The following is a 25,347-nucleotide window of genomic DNA, read 5'->3' on the forward strand; positions in this document are numbered from 1 at the left end:
TTATTTTTTGGGCCAGCGGCCATTTTAGGCAAAGGAGGGTCCCATGAGGCTGGGGCCGTCATCATGTAAAAGGCCACTGGGCACATTCTTGTGGCCCATGAGACAAAAGACTGTGCCGGAGAGCTGTGGGGCCCCTCCTGCAATAACACATGGCGGCTTTGTGAATCTAGGCCTAAGTTTGTACCTTGCTGGGTACCAGTGTTGCAGCCTTTATTTAGTAACCTTACTTCTGGATTCTCGGTTAGTTTGTACCTTGTTGGGTACCAGTGTTACAGCCTTTATTTAGTAGCCATACTTCTGAATTCTCAGTTAGTTTGTACCTTGTTGGGTACCAGTGTTACAGCCTTTATTTAGTAGCCATACTTCTGAATTCTCGGTTAGTTTGTACCTTGTTGGGTACCAGTGTAGCAGCCTTTATTTAGTAGCCATACTTCTGGATTCTCGGTTAGTTTGTACCTTGTTGGGTACCAGTGTTACAGCCTTTATTTAGTAACCTTACTTCTGGATTCTCGGTTAGTTTGTACCTTGTTGGGTACCAGTGTTACAGCCTTTATTTAGTAGCCATACTTCTGAATTCTCGGTTAGTTTGTACCTTGTTGGGTACCAGTGTAGCAGCCTTTATTTAGTAGCCTTACTTCTGGATTCTCGGTTAGTTTGTACCTTGTTGGGTACCAGTGTTGCAGCCTTTATTTAGTAGCCATACTTCTGGATTCTCGGTTAGTTTGTACCTTGTTGGGTACCAGTGTTACAGCCTTTATTTAGTAGCCTTACTTCTGGATTCTCGGTTAGTTTGTACCTTGTTGGGTACCAGTGTTACAGCCTTTATTTAGTAGCCTTACTTCTGGATTCTCGGTTAGTTTGTACCTTGTTGGGTACCAGTGGAACAGCCTTTATTTAGTAGCCATACTTCTGGATTCTCGGTTAGTTTGTACCTTGTTGGGTACCAGTGTTACAGCCTTTATTTAGTAGCCTTACTTCTGGATTCTCGATTAGTTTGTACCTTGTTGGGTACCAGTGTTACAGCCTTTATTTAGTAGCCATACTTCTGGATTCTCGGTTAGTTTGTACCTTGTTGGGTACCAGTGTAGCAGCCTTTATTTAGTAGCCATACTTCTGGATTCTCGGTTAGTTTGTACCTTGTTGGGTACCAGTGTAGCAGCCTTTATTTAGTAGCCATACTTCTGGATTCTCGGTTAGTTTGTACCTTGTTGGGTACCAGTGTTACAGCCTTTATTTAGTAGCCTTACTTCTGGATTCTCGGTTTGCCGCCCGCGAGCTTGGTTTTGGGCACTCGCGCCATAGTTTCACCATCAGTGCTTGGCACCTTGATAAATCAGCTAAGCAGAAATGTAGACTATGTCTTCAGCTCAAGACCCATTTCCCCTGCCAGTTTTGATCTCAATTCCCTGCCACTAAGGATCCTCTGTTCTTCTCGGACGTCGTCTTGAATAACAACATTGCTTTTACCCCCACTGTTTACGTAAGACGTAATAACTGTGTGGATAATGTACCGGGTTTTAGTTGAATGTTAGGGTTTGATTTAATCCGATTGGTGGATAAAGCAGTGATACACTGGCCTTATGTTGCTCATGGAAATAGTGCACATTAGCTCATTCTTACCATACTAGTACTGTGAACGTTTGCACACTCTGTCGCAGCTTCACAATCTTCCATAGTGAATAACCCTCGTCAGGGATGTCAGCCACCACTGTACCAGGCCCTGCTAGGTTTTGCCTTCTTCCTCCCTTTTATTTATGTCAAGTTGTGGATAGGGTGTATATCATTTTTATAGGAGCAGCTGGGCTAATTCCAAATGCTACAATTACAGACTAGAGGATATATACACACACCTATAAAAAATAAAAACTGTTTACAGTAGCATGCCAAGACCACAGCCGGTGTGTTTTGAAGTGGGTGACGTGGGTGTATCAGTTATGTTGAAAGCCACAGACCCCAGAACAGTTCTCCTTATTCATTATCTTGTCATCAGATAAAACAGCAGCAGTTTGTTTCACACTAATCTGGCCAACAGTCATGAGATTATTCTGCCACACTGGTCCAATGATGAGAAAATCTGCCACACTGGTCCAGTCATGAGAGAATTCTGCCACACTGCTCCAGTCATGAGAGAATTCTGCCACACTGGTCCAGTCATGAGAATATTCTGCCACACTGCTCCAGTCATGAGAGAATTCTGCCACACTGCTCCAGTCATGAGAATATTCTGCCACACTGGTCCAGTCATGAGAATATTCTGCCACACTGCTCCAGTCATGAGAGAATTCTGCCACACTGCTCCAGTCATGAGAATATTCTGCCACACTGGTCCAGTCATGAGAATATTCTGCCACACTGCTCCAGTCATGAGAAAATCTGCCACACTGCTCCAGTCATGAGAATATTCTGCCACACTGCTCCAGTCATGAGAGAATTCTGCCACACTGGTCCAGTCATGAGAATATTCTGCCACACTGGTCCAGTCATGAGAATATTCTGCCACACTGCTCCAGTCATGAGAGAATTCTGCCACACTCGTCCAGTCATGAGAATATTCTGCCACACTGCTCCAGTCATGAGAATATTCTGCCACACTGCTCCAGTCATGAGAGAATTCTGCCACACTGCTCCAGTCATGAGAATATTCTGCCACACTGCTCCAGTCATGAGAGAATTCTGCCACACTGGTCCAGTCATGAGAATATTCTGCCACACTGCTCCAGTCATGAGAGAATTCTGCCACACTGGTCCAGTCATGAGAATATTCTGCCACACTGCTCCAGTCATGAGAGAATTCTGCCACACTGCTCCAGTCATGAGAATATTCTGCCACACTGCTCCAGTCATGAGAGAATTCTGCCACACTGCTCCAGTCATGAGAATATTCTGCCACACTGCTCCAGTCATGAGAGAATTCTGCCACACTGCTCCAGTCATGAGAATATTCTGCCACACTGCTCCAGTCATGAGAGAATTCTGCCACACTGCTCCAGTCATGAGAGAATTCTGCCACACTCCAACCAGGAAACCTTTCTGATCCAAGGCAGCAGTGGGGCTGCCAGACTGGAATTGGGACTTGGCTACTATGTCCCTGAAGGTCTCATCTATATACCTCACTGTCTGCCTCAGCTCCTCCAGGTCTGCCACTCTAGCCTCCAGAGATCAGACTCATTCTCTGAGAGCCAGGAGCTCTTTGCATCGCATGCACATGTACAACTTCTCACCGGCGGGTAAAAAATCATACATGTGACACTCGATGCAAAAGACTGGGAAAGCTTAAATCCAGAACCTCCAGGGTAGCTTTCTCTGAAATGCTCCCTGTTCCACGCGCAGGTCACCAGAGGCAGGCAGAGCTCCGGAGTCTCAATGCGTGGATGAGACGATGGTGCAAGGAAGAGGGATTCAGTTTTGTAAGGAACTGGGGAACCTTTTGGGGAAGAGGGAGTCTCTTCCAAAGGGATGGGCTCCACCTTAACCAGGGTGGAACCAGACTGCTGGCGCTAACCTTTAAAAAGGAGATAGAGCAGCTTTTAAACTAGAACAAAGGGGAAAACCGACAGTCGCTCAGCAGCGCATGGTTCGGAGAGAGGTATCTTTAAAGGATACTAATGATGCATTAGAATTAGGGCATCTCGACAGTGAGGTTCCAATAATTAGAAAAGTAGTCCAAGTGCCTGAAACTAAAAACTCACCTGAGCTAAAAAATTCTAACTTATCCTTATCAATTAAAAAGCAGAATGGAAATACAAACAAAAAGCACACTTTGAAATGTTTGTATGCTAATGCCAGAAGTCTAAGAAGTAAGATGGGAGAATTAGAAGGTATAGCAGTGAATGATGACATAGACTTAATTGGCATCTCAGAGACATGGTGGAAGGAGGATAACCAATGGGACAGTGCTATACCGGGGTACAAATTATATCGCAATGACAGAGAGGAGCAGTCGGGAGGAAGTGTGGCGCTTTATGTCAGGGATGGCATAGAGTCCAACAGGATAAACATCCTGCATGAGACTTAAATGCACAATCGAATCTCCATGGGTAGAAATCCCTTGTATGTTGGGGAAGACTACAGTGATAGGGGTATACTACCGTCCACCTGGTCAAGATGGTGAGACGGACAGTGAAATGCTAAGAAAAATTAGGGAAGCTAACCAAATTGGTAGTGCAGTAATAATGGGAGACTTCAATTACCCCAATATTGACTGGGTAAATGTATCATCGGGTCACGCTAGAGAGATAACGTTCCTGAATGGAAAAAATGACAGCTTTATGGAGCAATTGGTTCAGGAACTGGCAAGAGAGGGAGCAATTTTAGATCTAATTCTCAGAAGGCATTTGACAAAGTTCCTCATGAGAGGCTTCTAGGAAAAGTAAAAAGTCATGGGATAGGTGGCGATGTCCTTTCATGGATTACAAAATGTGTAAAAGACAGGAAACAGAGAGTAGGATTAAATGGACAATTTTCTCAGTGGAAGGGAGTGGACAGTGGAGTGCCTCAGGGATCTGTATTGGGACCCTTACTGTTCAATATATTTATAAATGATCTGGAAAGAAATACGATGAGTGAGATAATCAAATTTGCAGATGACACAAAATTGTTCAGAGTAGTTAAATCACATGCAGATTGTGATAAATTGCAGGAAGACCTTGTGAGACTGGAAAATTGGGCATCCAAATGGTAGATGAAATTTAATGTGGATAAGTGCAAGGTGATGCATATAGGGAAAACTAACCCATGCTATAATTACACAATGTTGGGTTCCATATTAGGTGCTACAACCCAAGAAAGAGATCTAGGTGTCATAGTGGATAACACATTGAAATCGTCGGTTCAGTGTGCTGCGGCAGTCAAAAAAGCAAACAGAATGTTGGGAATTATTAGGAAGGGAATGGTGAACAAAACGGAAAATGTCATAATGCCTCTGTATCGCTCCATGGTGAGACCGCACCTTGAATACTGTGTACAATTCTGGTCGCCGCATCTCAAAAAAGATATAATTGCGATGGAGAAGGTACAGAGAAGGGCTACCAAAATGATAAGGGGAATGGAACAGCTCCCCTATGAGGAAAGACTAAAGAGGTTAGGACTTTTCAGCTTGGAGAAGAGACGGCTGAGGGGGGATATGATAGAGGTGTTTAAAATCATGAGAGGTCTAGAACGGGTAGATGTGAATCGGTTATTTACTCTTTCGGATAATAGAAAGACTAGGGGGCACTCCATGAAGTTAGCATGGGGCACATTTAAAACTAATCGGAGAAAGTTCTTTTTCACTCAACGCACAATTAAACTCTGGAATTTGTTGCCAGAGGATGTGGTTAGTGCAGTTAGTGTAGCTGTGTTTAAAAAAGGATTGGATAAGTTCTTGGAGGAGAAGTCCATTACCTGCTATTAAGTTCACTTAGAGAATAGCCACTCCCATTAGCAATGGTTACATGGAATAGACTTAGTGTTTGGGTACTTGCCAGGTTCTTATGGCCTGGATTGGCCACTGTTGGAAACAGGATGCTGGGCTTGATGGACCCTTGGTCTGACCCAGTATGGCATTTTCTTATGTTCTTAATAATATAATCAAGAAATATAATAAATATATAATCATAACATAAAAAGAAAACAAATATTTAAAATATAGCTAACAAATAAAAGATTGAATAATTGAAAACTCATATACAATTTTTTGGGTGTCCCAGACACCATTAAAATATTTCAAAACAGCAAACACATCAAATTACACCCAAAAAAGTAAAACTAAAAAAGATTTTAAAAATTCACACTCTGATTTTGTGTTACCCTGAGATTGGGATGGATTACACAAGCTCACACACGTGCTTCCTATCTCAGACACTCCCAAGCATCTCCAGCTCTTCTGTGCTTGGGATCTGCCAGCAGCCCTGGGCCTTCCTCTCATTTCAGCTGCTGGTAGGTTGGGATCCACCTGCAGCCCTATTGTGTTTCACATATATGCACTCACACTCACACACCCCATTCTGTCTCTCACACATACCCCCCTACCCAAGGTAGGTTCCCATTCTCTCTCTCACACACGCAACCAGTCAGGGTCCCGTTCACACACCCTTACCCACCCAAATCCCTGGCAAGGTCCCATTCACGAGCCTTACCCACCCAAATCCCAGCCCGTGTCCCGTTCACACACCCTTACCCACCCAAATCCCTGGCAAGGTCCCGTTCACGCAGCCTTACCCACCCAAATCCCTGGCAAGGTCCCATTCACGAGCCTTACCCACCCAAATCCCAGCCCGTGTCCCGTTCACACACCCTTACCCACCCAAATCCCTGGCAAGGTCCCATTCACAAGCCTTACCCACCCAAATCCCAGCCCGTGTCCCGTTCACACACCCTTACCCACCCAAATCCCTGGCAAGGTCCCATTCACGAGCCTTACCCACCCAAATCCCAGCCCGTGTCCCGTTCACACACCCTTACCCACCCAAATCCCTGGCAAGGTCCCATTCACAAGCCTTACCCACCCAAATCCCTGGCAAGGTCCCATTCACGAGCCTTACCCACCCAAATCCCAGCCCGTGTCCCGTTCACACACCCTTACCCACCCAAATCCCTGGCAAGGTCCCGTTCACGCAGCCTTACCCACCCAAATCCCTGGCAAGGTCCCATTCACGAGCCTTACCCACCCAAATCCCAGCCCGTGTCCCGTTCACACACCCTTACCCACCCAAATCCCTGGCAAGGTCCCGTTCACGCAGCCTTACCCACCCAAATCCCTGGCAAGGTCCCATTCACGAGCCTTACCCACCCAAATCCCAGCCCGTGTCCCGTTCACACACCCTTACCCACCCAAATCCCTGGCAAGGTCCCATTCACAAGCCTTACCCACCCAAATCCCAGCCCGTGTCCCGTTCACACACCCTTACCCACAAAAATCCCTGGCAAGGTCCCATTCACGAGCCTTACCCACCCAAATCCCAGCCCGTGTCCCATTCACACACCCTTACCCACCCAAATCACTGGCAAGGTCCCATTCACAAGCCTTACCCACCCAAATCCCAGCCCGTGTCCCGTTCACACACCCTTACCCACCCAAATCCCTGGCAAGGTCCCATTCACGAGCCTTACCCACCCAAATCCCAGCCCGTGTCCCATTCACACACCCTTACCCACCCAAATCCCAGCCCGTGTCCCATTCACACACCCTTACCCACCCAAATCCCTGGCAAGGTCCCATTCACGCAGCCTTACCCACCCAAATCCCAGCCCGTGTCCCGTTCACACACCCTTACCCACCCAAATCCCAGGCCGTGTCCCGTTCACGCAGCCTTACCCACCCAAATCCCAGCCCGTGTCCCGTTCACGCAGCCTTACCCACCCAAATCCCAGCCCGTGTCCCGTTCACGCACCCTTACCCACCCAAATCCCAGGCCGTGTCCCGTTCACGCACCCTTACCCACCCAAATCCCAGGCCGTGTCCCGTTCACGCAGCCTTACCCACCCAAATCCCAGCCCGTGTCCCGTTCACGCAGCCTTACCCACCCAAATCCCAGGCCGTGTCCCGTTCACGCAGCCTTACCCACCCAAATCCCAGGCTGTGTCCCGTTCACACACCCTTACCCACCCAAATCCCTGGCAAGGTCCCGTTCACGCAGCCTTACCCACCCAAATCCCTGGCAAGGTCCCATTCACGAGCCTTACCCACCCAAATCCCAGCCCGTGTCCCGTTCACACACCCTTACCCACCCAAATCCCTGGCAAGGTCCCATTCACAAGCCTTACCCACCCAAATCCCAGCCCGTGTCCCGTTCACACACCCTTACCCACAAAAATCCCTGGCAAGGTCCCATTCACGAGCCTTACCCACCCAAATCCCAGCCCGTGTCCCATTCACACACCCTTACCCACCCAAATCACTGGCAAGGTCCCATTCACAAGCCTTACCCACCCAAATCCCAGCCCGTGTCCCGTTCACACACCCTTACCCACCCAAATCCCTGGCAAGGTCCCATTCACGAGCCTTACCCACCCAAATCCCAGCCCGTGTCCCATTCACACACCCTTACCCACCCAAATCCCAGCCCGTGTCCCATTCACACACCCTTACCCACCCAAATCCCTGGCAAGGTCCCATTCACGCAGCCTTACCCACCCAAATCCCAGCCCGTGTCCCGTTCACACACCCTTACCCACCCAAATCCCAGGCCGTGTCCCGTTCACGCACCCTTACCCACCCAAATCCCAGGCCGTGTCCCGTTCACGCAGCCTTACCCACCCAAATCCCAGCCCGTGTCCCGTTCACGCACCCTTACCCACCCAAATCCCAGGCCGTGTCCCGTTCACACACCCTTACCCACCCAAATCCCAGGCCGTGTCCCGTTCACGCAGCCTTACCCACCCAAATCCCAGCCCGTGTCCCGTTCACGCAGCCTTACCCACCCAAATCCCAGGCCGTGTCCCGTTCACGCAGCCTTACCCACCCAAATCCCAGGCCGTGTCCCGTTCACGCAGCCTTACCCACCCAAATCCCAGGCCGTGTCCCGTTCACCCAGCCTTACCCACCCAAATCCCAGCCCGTGTCCCGTTCACGCAGCCTTACCCACCCAAATCCCTGGCCGTGTCCCGTTCACGCAGCCTTACCCACCCAAATCCCTGGCAAGGTCCCATTCACGCAGCCTTACCCACCCAAATCCCAGCCCGTGTCCCGTTCACACACCCTTACCCACCCAAATCCCTGGCAAGGTCCCATTCACGAGCCTTACCCACCCGAATCCCAGCCCGTGTCCCGTTCACACACCCTTACCCACCCAAATCCCTGGCAAGGTCCCATTCACGCAGCCTTACCCACCCAAATCCCAGGCCGTGTCCCGTTCACGCAGCCTTACCCACCCAAATCCCAGCCCGTGTCCCGTTCACGTACCCTTACCCACCCAAATCCCAGGCCGTGTCCCGTTCACGCAGCCTTACCCACCCAAATCCCTGGCAAGGTCCCATTCACGAGCCTTACCCACCCAAATCCCAGGCCGTGTCCCGTTCACGCAGCCTTACCCACCCAAATCCCAGGCCGTGTCCCGTTCACGCAGCCTTACCCACCCAAATCCCAGGCCCTGTCCCGTTCACGCAGCCTTACCCACCCAAATCCCAGGCCCTGTCCCGTTCACGCAGCCTTACCCACCCAAATCCCAGGCCGTGTCCCGTTCACGCAGCCTTACCCACCCAAATCCCTGGCCGTGTCCCGTTCACGCAGCCTTACCCACCCAAATCCCAGGCCGTGTCCCGTTCACGCAGCCTTACCCACCCAAATCCCAGGCCGTGTCCCGTTCACGAGCCTTACCCACCCAAATCCCAGGCCGTGTCCCGTTCATGCAGCCTTACCCACCCAAATCCCAGGCCGTGTCCCGTTCACGCAGCCTTACCCACCCAAATCCCAGCCCGTGTCCCGTTCACGCAGCCTTCCCCACCCAAATCCCAGGCCGTGTCCCGTTCACGCAGCCTTCCCCACCCAAATCCCAGGCCGTGTCCCGTTCACGCATCCTTACCCACCCAAATCCCAGCCCGTGTCCCGTTCACGCAGCCTTCCCCACGCAAATCCCAGCCCGTGTCCCGTTCACGCACCCTTACCCACCCAAATCCCAGGCCGTGTCCCGTTCACGCAGCCTTACCCACCCAAATCCCAGGCCGTGTCCCGTTCACGAGCCTTACCCACCCAAATCCCAGGCCGTGTCCCGTTCACGCAGCCTTACCCACCCAAATCCCAGGCCGTGTCCCGTTCACGCAGCCTTACCCACCCAAATCCCAGGCCGTGTCCCGTTCACGAGCCTTACCCACCCAAATCCCAGCCCGTGTCCCGTTCACGCAGCCTTACCCACCCAAATCCCAGGCCGTGTCCCGTTCACGCAGCCTTACCCACCCAAATCCCAGGCCGTGTCCCGTTCACGCAGCCTTACCCACCCAAATCCCAGGCCGTGTCCCGTTCACGCAGCCTTACCCACCCAAATCCCAGGCCGTGTCCCGTTCACGCAGCCTTACCCACCCAAATCCCAGCCCGTGTCCCGTTCACGCACCCTTACCCACCCAAATCCCTGGCCGTGTCCCGTTCACGCAGCCTTACCCACCCAAATCCCTGGCAAGGTCCCATTCACGCAGCCTTACCCACCCAAATCCCAGCCCGTGTCCCGTTCACACACCCTTACCCACCCAAATCCCTGGCAAGGTCCCATTCACGAGCCTTACCCACCCGAATCCCAGCCCGTGTCCCGTTCACACACCCTTACCCACCCAAATCCCTGGCAAGGTCCCATTCACGCAGCCTTACCCACCCAAATCCCAGGCCGTGTCCCGTTCACGCAGCCTTCCCCACCCAAATCCCTGGCAAGGTCCCATTCACGAGCCTTACCCACCCAAATCCCAGGCCGTGTCCCGTTCACGCAGCCTTACCCACCCAAATCCCTGGCAAGGTCCCATTCACGAGCCTTACCCACCCAAATCCCAGGCCGTGTCCCGTTCACGCAGCCTTACCCACCCAAATCCCAGGCCGTGTCCCGTTCACGCAGCCTTACCCACCCAAATCCCAGCCCGTGTCCCGTTCACGCACCCTTACCCACCCAAATCCCTGGCCGTGTCCCGTTCACGCAGCCTTACCCACCCAAATCCCTGGCAAGGTCCCATTCACGAGCCTTACCCACCCAAATCCCAGCCCGTGTCCCATTCACACACCCTTACCCACCCAAATCCCAGCCCGTGTCCCGTTCACACACCCTTACCCACCCAAATCCCAGGCCGTGTCCCGTTCACGCAGCCTTACCCACCCAAATCCCAGGCCGTGTCCCGTTCACGCAGCCTTACCCACCCAAATCCCTGGCAAGGTCCCATTCACGAGCCTTACCCACTCAAATCCCAGCCCGTGTCCCATTCACACACCCTTACCCACCCAAATCCCAGCCCGTGTCCCATTCACACACCCTTACCCACCCAAATCCCAGGCCGTGTCCCGTTCACGCAGCCTTACCCACCCAAATCCCTGGCAAGGTCCCATTCACGAGCCTTACCCACCCAAATCCCAGGCCGTGTCCCATTCACGCAGCCCTTACCCACCCAAATCCCTGGCAAGGTCCCGTTCACGCAGCCTTACCCACCCAAATCCCTGGCAAGGTCCCGTTCACGCAGCCTTACCCACCCAAATCCCAGCCCGTGTCCCGTTCACGCACCCTTACCCACCCAAATCCCTGGCAAGGTCCCATTCACGAGCCTTACCCACCCGAATCCCAGCCCGTGTCCCGTTCACACACCCTTACCCACCCAAATCCCTGGCAAGGTCCCATTCACGAGCCTTACCCACCCAAATCCCAGGCCGTGTCCCGTTCACGCAGCCTTACCCACCCAAATCCCTGGCAAGGTCCCATTCACGAGCCTTACCCACCCAAATCCCAGGCCGTGTCCCGTTCACGCAGCCTTACCCACCCAAATCCCAGGCCGTGTCCCGTTCACGCAGCCTTACCCACCCAAATCCCAGGCCGTGTCCCGTTCACGCAGCCTTACCCACCCAAATCCCTGGCAAGGTCCCATTCACGAGCCTTACCCACCCAAATCCCTGGCAAGGTCCCATTCACGAGCCTTACCTACCCAAATCCCAGGCCGTGTCCCGTTCACGCAGCCTTACCCACCCAAATCCCTGGCAAGGTCCCATTCACGCAGCCTTACCCACCCAAATCCCAGCCCGTGTCCCGTTCACGCAGCCTTACCCACCCAAATCCCTGGCAAGGTCCCATTCACGCAGCCTTACCCACCCAAATCCCAGGCCGTGTCCCGTTCACGCAGCCTTACCCACCCAAATCCCAGGCCGTGTCCCGTTCACGAGCCTTACCCACCCAAATCCCAGGCCGTGTCCCGTTCACGCAGCCTTACCCACCCAAATCCCAGGCCGTGTCCCGTTCACGCAGCCTTACCCACCCAAATCCCAGCCCGTGTCCCGTTCACGCAGCCTTCCCCACCCAAATCCCAGGCCGTGTCCCGTTCACGCAGCCTTCCCCACCCAAATCCCAGGCCGTGTCCCGTTCACGCATCCTTACCCACCCAAATCCCAGCCCGTGTCCCGTTCACGCAGCCTTCCCCACCCAAATCCCAGCCCGTGTCCCGTTCACGCACCCTTACCCACCCAAATCCCAGGCCGTGTCCCGTTCACGCAGCCTTACCCACCCAAATCCCAGGCCGTGTCCCGTTCACGAGCCTTACCCACCCAAATCCCAGGCCGTGTCCCGTTCACGAGCCTTACCCACCCAAATCCCAGCCCGTGTCCCGTTCACGCAGCCTTACCCACCCAAATCCCAGGCCGTGTCCCGTTCACGCAGCCTTACCCACCCAAATCCCAGGCCGTGTCCCGTTCACGCAGCCTTACCCACCCAAATCCCAGGCCGTGTCCCGTTCACGCAGCCTTACCCACCCAAATCCCAGGCCGTGTCCCGTTCACGCAGCCTTACCCACCCAAATCCCAGCCCGTGTCCCGTTCACGCACCCTTACCCACCCAAATCCCTGGCCGTGTCCCGTTCACGCAGCCTTACCCACCCAAATCCCTGGCAAGGTCCCATTCACGCAGCGTTACCCACCCAAATCCCAGCCCGTGTCCCGTTCACACACCCTTACCCACCCAAATCCCTGGCAAGGTCCCATTCACGAGCCTTACCCACCCGAATCCCAGCCCGTGTCCCGTTCACACACCCTTACCCACCCAAATCCCTGGCAAGGTCCCATTCACGCAGCCTTACCCACCCAAATCCCAGGCCGTGTCCCGTTCACGCAGCCTTCCCCACCCAAATCCCTGGCAAGGTCCCATTCACGAGCCTTACCCACCCAAATCCCAGGCCGTGTCCCGTTCACGCAGCCTTACCCACCCAAATCCCTGGCAAGGTCCCATTCACGAGCCTTACCCACCCAAATCCCAGGCCGTGTCCCGTTCACGCAGCCTTACCCACCCAAATCCCAGGCCGTGTCCCGTTCACGCAGCCTTACCCACCCAAATCCCAGCCCGTGTCCCGTTCACGCACCCTTACCCACCCAAATCCCTGGCCGTGTCCCGTTCACGCAGCCTTACCCACCCAAATCCCTGGCAAGGTCCCATTCACGAGCCTTACCCACCCAAATCCCAGCCCGTGTCCCATTCACACACCCTTACCCACCCAAATCCCAGCCCGTGTCCCGTTCACACACCCTTACCCACCCAAATCCCAGGCCGTGTCCCGTTCACGCAGCCTTACCCACCCAAATCCCAGGCCGTGTCCCGTTCATGCAGCCTTACCCACCCAAATCCCTGGCAAGGTCCCATTCACGAGCCTTACCCACCCAAATCCCAGCCCGTGTCCCATTCACACACCCTTACCCACCCAAATCCCAGCCCGTGTCCCATTCACACACCCTTACCCACCCAAATCCCAGGCCGTGTCCCGTTCACGCAGCCTTACCCACCCAAATCCCTGGCAAGGTCCCATTCACGAGCCTTACCCACCCAAATCCCAGGCCGTGTCCCATTCACGCAGCCTTACCCACCCAAATCCCTGGCAAGGTCCCGTTCACGCAGCCTTACCCACCCAAATCCCAGCCCGTGTCCCGTTCACGCAGCCTTACCCACCCAAATCCCTGGCAAGGTCCCATTCACGAGCCTTACCCACCCGAATCCCAGCCCGTGTCCCGTTCACACACCCTTACCCACCCAAATCCCTGGCAAGGTCCCATTCACGAGCCTTACCCACCCAAATCCCAGGCCGTGTCCCGTTCACGCAGCCTTACCCACCCAAATCCCTGGCAAGGTCCCATTCACGAGCCTTACCCACCCAAATCCCAGGCCGTGTCCCGTTCACGCAGCCTTACCCACCCAAATCCCAGGCCGTGTCCCGTTCACGCAGCCTTACCCACCCAAATCCCTGGCAAGGTCCCATTCACGAGCCTTACCCACCCAAATCCCTGGCAAGGTCCCATTCACGAGCCTTACCTACCCAAATCCCAGGCCGTGTCCCGTTCACGCAGCCTTACCCACCCAAATCCCTGGCAAGGTCCCATTCACGCAGCCTTACCCACCCAAATCCCAGCCCGTGTCCCGTTCACGCAGCCTTACCCACCCAAATCCCAGGCCGTGTCCCGTTCACGCAGCCTTACCCACCCAAATCCCTGGCAAGGTCCCATTCACGCAGCCTTACCCACCCAAATCCCAGGCCGTGTCCCGTTCACGCAGCCTTACCCACCCAAATCTCAGCCCGTGTCCCGTTCACGCAGCCTTACCCACCCAAATCCCTGGCCATGTCCCGTTCACGCAGCCTTACCCATCCCAGGCCGTGTCCCGTTCACACGCACTCACCCATCCCAGGCAGGCTCCCAGTCACACACACTCATATATGCATCCCTGTGTCCTTCTCTTGCAACCTTTCCTGCAACTGATTCTCCATCATAAAATAAAAAGTGTTTTTCTACTTTCCCATCTTCCGTTTCAATTTTTGCTATTTTACTTGTTTCTGCATCATTGAGAATGTGGATTTCACAAATGGGACCAAACAAACTCATCTTGCGCTTTTCCCCGGGCAGGCTGGGTTCACAGGAGCTCTTTTGCTTGCTCCGCCACTGCTGCATGGAGATGCTTCTCCTTCGCTGGGGAGGGCAGCCGTTCTGCGGCCCCTCCTGCGTGCTGGCCCCATGGTACGAGCACTTCCTCTTCTCATCGCGAGAGGAGCGTAAAGGAAGTGCTAGCACCGCGACGGTGTGGGGCCGGCACACGAGGAGCTGCAGGACAGGCTTCCCCTTCCGCGGTGGCATCACAGGCCTGTCCATGCTCCCGAGGCTGCCCCTGGCTGTGCCGCCCTGTGCAAGGGCACGGTTTGCGCACCCGGTGACACTAGGCCTAAAGGATTCAGATATGGAAGATGGCAGCCAACTTGTCAGGATGACTGGGGGGTGCTAAACTCAACCCCAGTTACCCTGCTGAGGACACAGTGGAGGAGTTTGCTCAAGCACCCACGGTGATTCTAGAAGACAGTGGTAGGGAGGGCGCAGTAGTTTGGGGTAAATATTTAATAAATGAAATGAAGTATTGCAGCACCTTTTACTGCCTGGATAAGAAGATGCAGATGAAGGAAGTGCAGGCTGTGGAGTGGCCCAGCTGGACCCCCTGAGAAGCCACCAGCAGGTTACTGGTCCAACGAGCCACGTATCCTGTCTCCCACAGCGGCAGCAAAGCCCCAAGAGTTGATCTGTTTCCTTGTGTCTCACACCCAGGGATAATGTTCATTATTTCCTAAGCAAAATGATTCAGGTTTCTGCAGAGAGCTACAGAGGTTCCTGATCTCCTGGGAAGCTGGGAGCTGTGTGGAAAGGGGAACGTCCTGACTGAGTTTATTGTGGACTAGGAGTGAGAATTATGTTTGCTGAATGTGAAGTGAAGGACAGGGTGGTCAGGACTGATCCCCCCCTCCTTCCCTTTCAGACCACTCTTTGTCTAACATGAAATCCTCTGGTTGAAACCCCAGCTGCCTTCACACCTGGTTACATTTATTACTTTCCTTTTTGAGATCCTTGTCTTAATAAAAGCTCCAAGCAGCTTACAAATCAAGACAATACGAGGTACGTTCTCTCAAGAAAATTACAATAAACCATGCAAAAACAGTCCAATACCCATTAGAAATAAGAAATTAAATAAAAATAAGTCGTGCATTCATCATTTCCAAACGTTACAGAGCTCTAGCTTTGCATAAAAGGAAGCCAGTCTTTTACAACCTTACTAAAAAGCCACGCCTTGCATCCTAAACACTGTGGATCCATCAAGTCTGGAGGGCGTGAATAAAGAGGAGGCAGCAAAACACTGCACGGAGCGGCAGTAGCCACAGCGGCATTCAAACACTGCACGGAGCGGCAGTAGCCACAGAGGCATTCAAACACTGCACGGAGCGGCAGTAGCCACAGCGGCATTCAAACACTGCACGGAGCGGCAGTAGCCACAGAGGCATTCAAACACTGCACGGAGCGGCAGTAGCCACAGCGGCATTCAAACACTGCACGGAGCGGCAGTAGCCACAGAGGCATTCAAACACTGCACGGAGCGGCAGTAGCCACAGAGGCATTCACGGAGCGGGATGCCAGTGGCCAGTGGTTGGTGTTCCACCTTCACGGAGTGGAAGGATGGAGGGCTGCTATCTCCAAAAAAAATAAAAAAACAAACAAAAAATAATAACAGGGGTGGGTAAGAGTATGGGGCAAGGGGGTGGCCTGCTTGTTACAGCAGTTGCTACCCCTAATTGAGCTGGATGTCACTTGGATGCAGATACAGAGCTGCTCTCTAAATTGGTGGTGGGGTGGAGGGTAATTAGGGCCGGAGGGTACTGGAAGCCAATAGTAACAGGTGGGAGAGAGAAAAAGGGAAATAAAAATGGATAAAGTGCGTAGCTTGCTGGGCAGACTGGATGGGCCGTTTGGTCTTCTTCTGCCGTCATTTCTATGTTTCTATGTTTCTAAAGCCTTTTTTTGAAGGAGTTTCTGTTTTGGGAATTTAGGAATTCATCCCTTTTTCTTTCTTTGTAGGGGGGGTGGGTTGGCTTCCTGCTCATTCGGGACCAAGTCTCGGAGCAGTCACCATTGGGCCTTCCAGCGCAGCTTCCTGGCGAGAGTTTCCCCTGTGCGCCCGGCAGCGCTGCTCAGCTGGGCTCATGCTCCAGGCTGCTGTGTTGGGAACTTGTGAACCCAGAATGCTGGGGAGCACAGGGAAGAGAGTTTTGAAAAGTAAATCACAAAAAAAAAAAGCTAGCTGCTGCTGTTGCACGACGGCCATTACTCCCTCCTCCCAGGCTCCAGAACATATCCAGGCCCAGGGAGCACGAGGCCTGACTCAGGAAGCGATCCCAGGCCCGTTTCTCCCGCTTGATTATGTGCATGAGGCTGCGATGCGAGATTCCCTGTAATGTTTGCCTGCATTGTTCTTTGCTGCCCGTACATCAGTGGGAGAATTGTCTTGACGCGGTTTTGCTTTTATTTTTCTTCTGGCCCCCTTTAGGTTTGTGACTTGTCCTTCAGCCTGAAGAAAATGCTGATCCGGCACAAGCTGACGCACAATCCCAACCGTCCCATGGCTGAATGCCAGCTGTGTCACAAGAAGTTCACCAGGAACGACTACCTGAAGGTGCACATGGAGAACGTGCATGGCGAGACTGACGGCTGAGCACGTTACCTGATGGGACAGCCTGGGTCTTCACTTCAACCCAAGGAAAGGTGACTGAAAGGAGCAGGGCCAGCAGATCAGAAACTTCACGTCAGGCATCAGGTGCCAGTGCTTTCCTGAAATGCCCCGAGCACTGCTTGACGTGTAGGGGGACGGCACTGTGTGGAGGTGCTCTCCAGGTGAATATTGACCTTCTTAGAGCGGAGGCTTCCAAGAAGATCCTCAAGCACCTCTGCAAGTCATCCCTAGGAAAGACCTTCAGCTAGATTGCAAGAGACGTAACCATGCATCCTGTTCTGTTCAGTCTGTTTCAGCCGTGCTTCTGGCATCCCCATAGGATAAAGCAATAAGAAACATTAAGAGGCAGCTCTAACCCTCATAAGGTAAAACCTCCTTCCTCTGGAGGCAATTCCATACCTTTTACCCCTTCTCTGGGTAAAACCTCCTTCCTCTGGAGGCGCCTTCCGTACCTTTTACCCCTTCTCGGGGTAAAACCTCCTTCCTCTGGAGGTGCCTTCCGTACCATTTACCCTCCTCGGGGTAAAACCTCCTTCCTCTGGAGGCGCCTTCCACATTTTTAAACACTCCTCTGTGTAGCAGGAGATTCGTAACGCCTTGTCCTTGATTGCTAAGCGATAGATCCAAAACCACCACGCGAGCAGGCAAATGTTCTTGACTTGTTTTCTGGCTCTGTGACCTCTCAGTCCCTTCCTTCAGACAGCAGTGTTCCCATACGTATATCGTTTGGCCTAAAGCTGTACAACAACTTAAAACCCCCTCTACTGCTGTAATCTGCCATCCTCTTAAGACAGGCTAAAGCCGCAGGTTGTGCAGGCTCCCTGCCGTTGTGGTGGGCAACTCCAGTCCTCGAGGACCTTTTAAGCGGTCGAGTTTTCAGGATATCCCTTATGCAGTCTATTTCATGCATAATGACTAGGGTTACCCTGAAAACCTGACCGGTTATGGACGGTGCTGACTGCTGCCCTACAGGACTCTGCCCACCCGGAGTGGTCGCTGGAAACCTGCCAACGTTCTCTGGCTGTGCTGCTCCACCTGTTATCCTTGGTCTCTACGCCTTAGGTGCTCTTTTCCACCTTTTCCAGGGGAATTGTCTTTCTGCTTGGACTGCCCCTATCTCTCCGACTCCCCCGCCCCCGTAGAAATGCTTCACCGAGTGGCATCATGTCTTCTCTCCCGTTCATATTCCTCTTTGCAGGGCCCTTGCTTCTCTGCCAGGCTAAATTGATTTGCTTCTAACTGGGCAAGGTCCTAACCCTATTGTAGACCAAAACCCCCAGGAGCAACTTGTTTAAAGCCTCCTCTCTCTTTATGTTGCTGATGTCTAGGCCGCCTCCATCACATCAGGGTAAAGCCTCCGTTCCCTGGAGGCACCTTCCACAGCTTGTCCTCCTCTCGGGGTAAAATCTTCCTCTGGACAGTGGGGTTACTGACGAAACAAACAACAGATTCTTTGCCGATCCTGACTTGTAACTAAGAGCCTTCTGACCAGGCCGTAGGACCTGCGTTAAGTCCCTGAAAGAAGGTGGTCATTACCTGGCTGGAGCAGTATTGTGCACTGCAGCGCTGAATTACAGAGGATGTTGTTTTTCTTCCCGTATTATTTCTTTCTTGCTTGCTTTCCGCTGCTACCCAAAGACGCAGAATTGCACAGATCATTTTTTCTTTTAACTTTTAAATGTGCAGATATTTGTTGAAGTACTTGTGAAGGTGAAGCTTTAATAGCCATAACTGGCTCAGTCGCGCAGGGTAGATTGCCTCAGGCGATAGTTTGTCCATGGAGCTGGTGAGGAAATGCACGCAGCCGGTCATGGCTTTCCCATTTCTGATTAATCTGTGGCCTAGGATACCTGTACGTGTTTCAGGATTGTCTTGCTGTTCTCCTGTTATGCGGGCTTTCTTAAGAAATCTCCAGAGATTGTACATCACACGTGTTCCATCTGTACATACTGACAGCGTAGCACCGGGGTGCATTTCAACATGTGTGTGTGTGTGTGAGAGAGACCTGTCAGAGACTGGGATAGCAAGCTAAAGGATTACTTTGAAGCACATTTATCTTCACAGACAGAAAATACCAGGGTGAGGGTGCGCTCAGTTCACTGACCTGCTCGCTTGTTGGCCTTTTTCACCCTTAGATTTGCGGTCTTCACGCAGTCGCGAGTCGGCACAGATATATATATATTTCGCCATCTGTTGAAAATGTTAAAATCCCACAGATTTGTAAAGCACGCACAGATGTAAGGTTCCTAGGTATTATATGATGCATTTCCACATAGTAACCTAGTGTTTCTACAGGCCTACTCCTAAACACTAGACTAACCTTTTACTCCCCTCTTATTCCTAATTCCTCTCTTTCCCCCTTAACTCCCATTCCACCACCTCCTACCCTTACTTTCTCTTCCTCCTTGTTCTGTTCGTATTCATCTAATGATTTATATCTACCTCCCCCTGTAAATAGCCTCAAAGTTTTATTCCAACTCTCCTGTTAGCTCTTACCTAATATCTCTAGTTATAGTTAAATTCCTTATTGGAGTTTTCCAACACCTTCAATGTTATAATTTAATTTATTTCAGTTTTATGTTCTATGTAAAGGTTATGCCCTCTCCCGGGCGCCTGTATTCTGTTGTATGTAAACCGGTACGATGTGCAAACGGTTATCGATATATAAAATGTTTAAAATAAATAATAAAATAAATAACGGCAGATAAAGACCAAAATGGTCCATCCAGTCTGCCCAGCAAGTTTGGGGTTTTTTATTTTATAATTTTAGGTTAGCAGCAACTACTGCTCTGTACAGGCAACCCCCAAGCCTTCTCTTAAGGGTAGTACCAACTGCCGCTCCATGCAGGCCACCCCAAGCCTTCTGTGATGGGTAGTACCAACTGCCTCTTCATGCAGGCCACCCCAAGCCTTCTGTGATGGGTAGTACCAACTGCCTCTCCATGCAGGCCACCCCAAGCCTTCTGTGATGGGTAGTACCAACTGCCTCTTCATGCAGGCCACCCCAAGCCTTCTGTGATGGGTAGTACCAACTGCCTCTCCATGCAGGCCACCCCAAGCCTTCTGTGATGGGTAGTACCAACTGCCTCTCCATGCAGGCCACCCCAAGCCTTCTGTGATGGGTAGTACCAACTGCCTCTCCATGCAGGCCACCCCAAGCCTTCTGTGATGGGTAGTACCAACTGCCTCTCCATGCAGGCCACCCCAAGCCTTCTGTGATGGGTAGTACCAACTGCCTCTCCATGCAGGCCACCCCAAGCCTTCTGTGATGGGTAGTACCAACTGCCTCTCCATGCAGGCCACCCCTAAGCCTTCTGTGATGGGTAGTACCAACTGCCTCTCCATGCAGGCCACCCCTAAGCCTTCTGTGATGGGTAGTACCAAATGCCTCTCCATGCAGGCCACCCCCAAGCCTTCTGTTAAGGGCAGTACCAACTGCCTCTCCATGCAGGATACCCCAAAGCCTTCTGTGATGGGTAGTACCAACTGCCTCTTCATGCAGGCCACTCCAAGCCTTCTGTGATGGGTAGTACCAACTGCCTCTTCATGCAGGCCACTCCAAGCCTTCTGTGATGGGTAGTACCAACTGCCTCTTCATGCAGGCCACTCCAAGCCTTCTGTGATGGGTAGTACCAACTGCTGCTCCATGCAGCCACCCCCAAGCCTTCTGTGATGGGTAGCACCAACTGCCTTTCCATGCAGCCACCCCCAAGCCTTCTGTGATGGGTACTACCAACTGCCTCTCCTTGCAGGCCACCCCCAAGCCTTCTGTGATGGGTTGTACCAACTGCCTCTCCATGCAGCCACCCCCAAGCCTTCTGTGATGGGTAGTACCAACTGCCTCTCCATGCAGCCACCCCAAGCCTTCTCTTAAAGGGATAGTACCAACTGCCTCTCCATGCAGGATACCCCAAAGCCTTCTGCTAAGGGTAGTAGCAGCTGCTGCTCTGTGCAGGCAACCCCTGTGCAGAAATGTAAACTTTAGGTTTGATAGTAAAATTTACCCCATTTCTTCATTTCCAATCTCTAATCAGCAGGGATCCTTTGTATTTCTCCTACACCCTTTAGAATTCCATCACCATTCTTGTCATCTCCACCTCTAACGTGAGGGCGTTCCATGCATCCACCACCCTTCCCCCTTGGAGTTTCACATTGCTTCCTTTTCATCGGAAAAGATTTGATTTTTGTGCATCATTAATTCCTTTCAGGTTTGTGTCTCTTCTCTCTTCCTTCAGTCTCATCTCTTATGGTTTTCTCTGCAGACCCCACATCATTTTGGTTGCCCTTCTCTGACCGCTTCCATTCTGTCCTTATCCTGTTTGAGATGAGCACAGTACTCCTGATGAAGCCTCACCGAGGATCTGGCCACTTCCTTTTTCCTGCCGATGATGCCTCTCTCTGTGCAGCCCAGCCAGCACCGCCTTGTCGCATTGCTTCCCCACCTTCATATCATCAGACACCGTCGCGCCGAAGTCTCCCTCCCAGTCCGTGCACATCAGTCTTTTGCCCCCCCAACACGTACAACTCCTTCGAGTTGCCGTACCTCCGTCCCATGACTCGGCACCTCTTGGATTGAATCCCAGCTGCCAAACCTTCAGTCGCTTCTCCAGGTCACTTCTCATTCTCTCCTCTTCGCCCGGCGCGTCCACTCTGCTGCAGATCTTAATGTGAACCACAAAAAGACAAATGTTACCCTCCGTCTCTTTCGCAATGTCGCTCACGAAGATATTGAACAGAACCGTGCAGTGGTGCAAGTAGTTAATACATTTTAATAAACATCCCCGAGGAGCTCCACTTATCGCTCTTCTTTCTTCCACTCCTGGGCTTCCCTTCGTACTCAGGAGCCTCCTATGTGGGAGGTTCTCTTGCTTCCTCTTGCTCAAACACAGGATGTATTAATGTACGCCATTTTGAAATAATGTTCACCTCCGTGCCTATGCAAAAGCTTTTTACCATGTCCCTGCTCCGTAAGCATCTAACTGCAGTTGATTATGTTACTTTGAGGTCAATATTCAGTGGCAGGCGTCCGGCCGGCTTGTACCGGGTATTCAGTGGCAGGAGTGTGCTCTGAGATGGTCTGAAAGTTAAGCAGGTAACGCCCGAGGTAGCCGGATGTTTGCCACGGATTGCTCCAGCCCCAGGGTCAGGAGAACTAGGCGGTCGCCTAGGGCGCCGGGTAAGTCAAACAGGCAGAAACTGCAGGGTTTGTCCATCTAAAGCCCTTCAAACATGGACCTCTTTGGTTTGTAATCCGAAAGTTATGGAAATGAGGACTGACACTTTTTAAATGAGGATATATTTTTACTCGTTTTGAAAGCATTTTATTAAATGTTTTAAATAAAAAATGTCTGTCTTTCTTTTTTATTTTTTAGAAAAAGTCTTTTATTAATTTGCGATGCAAAGGCGATTGACTTAGCAGTGGTGTAAGACTCGTGAGCCCCGGTGTGGCTGGTCTTTCTCTGCCATCACGTTTCTCGCTCACAGGCGTCAGACCTGTGCTACCTCAGCTTTTGCTATGCGTGTGGTACCGGCCGTGTGTCCATCCTATGAACATGTACTTTTCTGTTGTTTTATGACTCATAGAAATGGTTTTAATAAAAATGAAAAATACAAGCTTTATCATTAATTTGTTGTATGACTTAGCTGCTGAGCATGGGGAAGTGAAGGTAAGGCAGCCTAGATGGAGTGGAGCAGCGGGCTATGAACCAGGGACGCCAGCGTTCAAATCCCACCGTCGCTCCTTGTGACCTTGGGCAAGTCCCTTTACCCTCTGCTGCCTCAGGTACAAACTTAGGGGCCAGTGCAATGCAGTGCGCTCAGCCGAGCGCACTGCATAACCCGCAGTTGGACGCGGGTTAAATAGGTGTTAATCCACTCCCTAATGCAATAGGGGGATCAGCGCCTATTTAACGCGCGTCCGATGCGGAGTGAATACAATAGCGCTCATCCCATGCATATGCATCTGAGCGAGGCTATTACTCGTTCACTCCAAATGCAAAAAGATAAATGTGCGTCTCAGACGAACATTTATCCCTCAGCTGTTAGCGCCTGCCTGGAGCAGGCGTTAATAGCTGAGCGCATTGAGAAGAAGCACAGAAAAGCAGAAAAAACAGCTTTTCTGTGCTTCTTTTAAAAGTTAAAAAAACAAAAAACTCAGCCGGCCGCATTGAAGACTGACGTCGATATGCTCGGCGTCTGTTTTCAGATCCTGCCAGCTGCGTTATGAAAACCGACTCCGAGTTTATCGGCATCGGTGTTCGTAACCGGCAGATTGCCAGTAACCCCGGGGGTCGCATTAGCAAAGTGGTGCTAAGGTCGTGACCCTAGCGCCTCCTTGCTAACGCGACCCCCTAATTGTAATATAGCATGGCGCCCCCCTTGCGGGTGCCATGCGCACGTTAAGAAAGCCTGAGGTGACTTTTCAGCGCCCGCTTTCCGTGCTTTTTTTTTGCATCGGCCCCTTAGATTGTGAAAACTCTGGGGACAGGGACAAACCTTCAGTATCTGAATGTAATCTAAATAGAAATAAATAGAGGAACTATACAGGTGTTGTGGTGAGCTTCCAGAACAGTGCCCCCACTGATGCGTCAGTAGGAGGGCTGTCTCTAGCCAAACCTGAGGAACTGCGCTTCTCCAGCGCTAGCTGTCATGCGGTTGCTTCTCCCACTGAGTCTGAGCAGTGCTTTCTGTCCAGAGGGAGAATGTGCAGTGCTGCGGGGGATGAGGGTAGAAAGACACGAGGATGTACGGCAGTAATTCCCAAGCTCTTTAAGCTCAGAGCACACCTAGATTAACAGAAAGGTTGCATGGCACCCCACCGTCCATGGTGCAGGCAAAGCAGACAAGGAGCGGACTCATAAGGTCAAAAGCAGAGCTGGGGAAGCACTGGAATAAAGGGGGAGAGAGGGCAGACAGACACATGAACTCGTCAGAAGCGCAGGAGAAGCGGGCAGCTGCCTGGGCTAGTTACCTTCACTGCTAGGTATGGCTGCCAGAGCTCCTGCCAGCACTTAGCTTGGAGATAAGACAGGAGGGGTAAGCTGCATGGGGTATGAAGAAGAGGCACACTGATTACACACCACCTCAGGTAAGAGCTCCTACATGTTGAAGAGCCACGGATCTGAGTGACTGACTTTTCTGTGGTGCACCTGATCAGGTCTGAAGGCACCCGGGCTGAAGGAGAAGGGGTATGGTAGCCTGTGCACTTAACCCTGAAGAAGCAATAATGTTAAAAGGATTAAACCTGTGAAATAAAGAACTGAATGCTAGAGGCCAAACTCAGTAAATATATCCCCAACCCCTTCTCCCCCCCACCCACCCCCAGTCATGATGACATTTCTATGAATGATGAAAAGGCCCTTGGTCTCGCATGTAGAAACCCAATGACAGTCTCTGCACTAACTAGCATTCAATTCTACCAGGTCAGCAGGATGTTAGTCCTCACATGTGTGTGATGTCACTGGATGGAGCCTATCACGGAAAACTTTTCTGTCAAAGTTTCTAGAACTTTTGACTGGCACACTGAGCATGCCAAGCATGCCATGATCCCTCGAGCCAAGGGATCTCCCTTCAGTCTCTCCCTGTAGCCACAGGGGTCTCCCTTCAGTCTCTTTTTTTCCACGCTGCGGTTTGCCTCACAATTAGGAGCTCTGAGATTTTTCTCACAAATTTCGGTTCCTGCCCCTGCCTTTTTCGCAGGCCATCGACCGTTTTTGGGCCTCAACTTGTGCCACTGTTGGAAACAGGATGCTGGGCTTGATGGACCCTTGGTCTGACCCAGTATGGCATTTTCTTATGTTCTTATCGTGGCAGTAGGTTTCCGAAAATGTCCGGAATGCCCTCGTACTATGTCAGTAACCGACCCACGTGATGTCTGTGTGCTGTGCCTCGGCTCATCATATGACGTTTGTCACTGCCCAAGTTGTGCCCAGATGACTCTGAGGGGTAGGCGGCCATGCCTCGACAAGATGGAGGCCCTGTTTAAAATCAAGCTGACTCCATTGACGTCCCCCAATCATCACCGGCAGGAGCATCGAAGAAATTAGTAATCAACCCTCACCGGGAGCACCAGGGCAGCGGTGACCATCCATCACCAACTCAGTCTAATGCATCTGTATCATCTACCTCAGTGCTGGAGAAAGACCAGACAGCACCAAGGGAAGCACCGGCACCAACGCGA

At 52.0% G+C, this 25,347-nt stretch overlaps 1 protein-coding gene across 1 annotated transcript in view; it reads left to right on the forward strand.

Annotated features, from left to right (window-relative positions):
* PRDM5 (PR/SET domain 5) overlaps window positions 1-20,278 on the forward strand; it is a 370,296-nt gene extending 350,018 nt beyond the window's left edge. The window contains exon 15 of the mRNA XM_029601140.1: window positions 16,986-20,278. Within this exon, the coding sequence (XP_029457000.1) occupies window positions 16,986-17,150 (165 nt within the window). The 3' untranslated portion in view covers window positions 17,151-20,278. The remainder of the gene's footprint in view (window positions 1-16,985) is intronic.
* Window positions 20,279-25,347: the final 5,069 nt, after the last annotated feature.

This window comes from Rhinatrema bivittatum, chromosome 1, assembly GCF_901001135.1.
Source record: "Rhinatrema bivittatum chromosome 1, aRhiBiv1.1, whole genome shotgun sequence".
NCBI classification, from domain to species: domain Eukaryota; kingdom Metazoa; phylum Chordata; class Amphibia; order Gymnophiona; family Rhinatrematidae; genus Rhinatrema; species Rhinatrema bivittatum.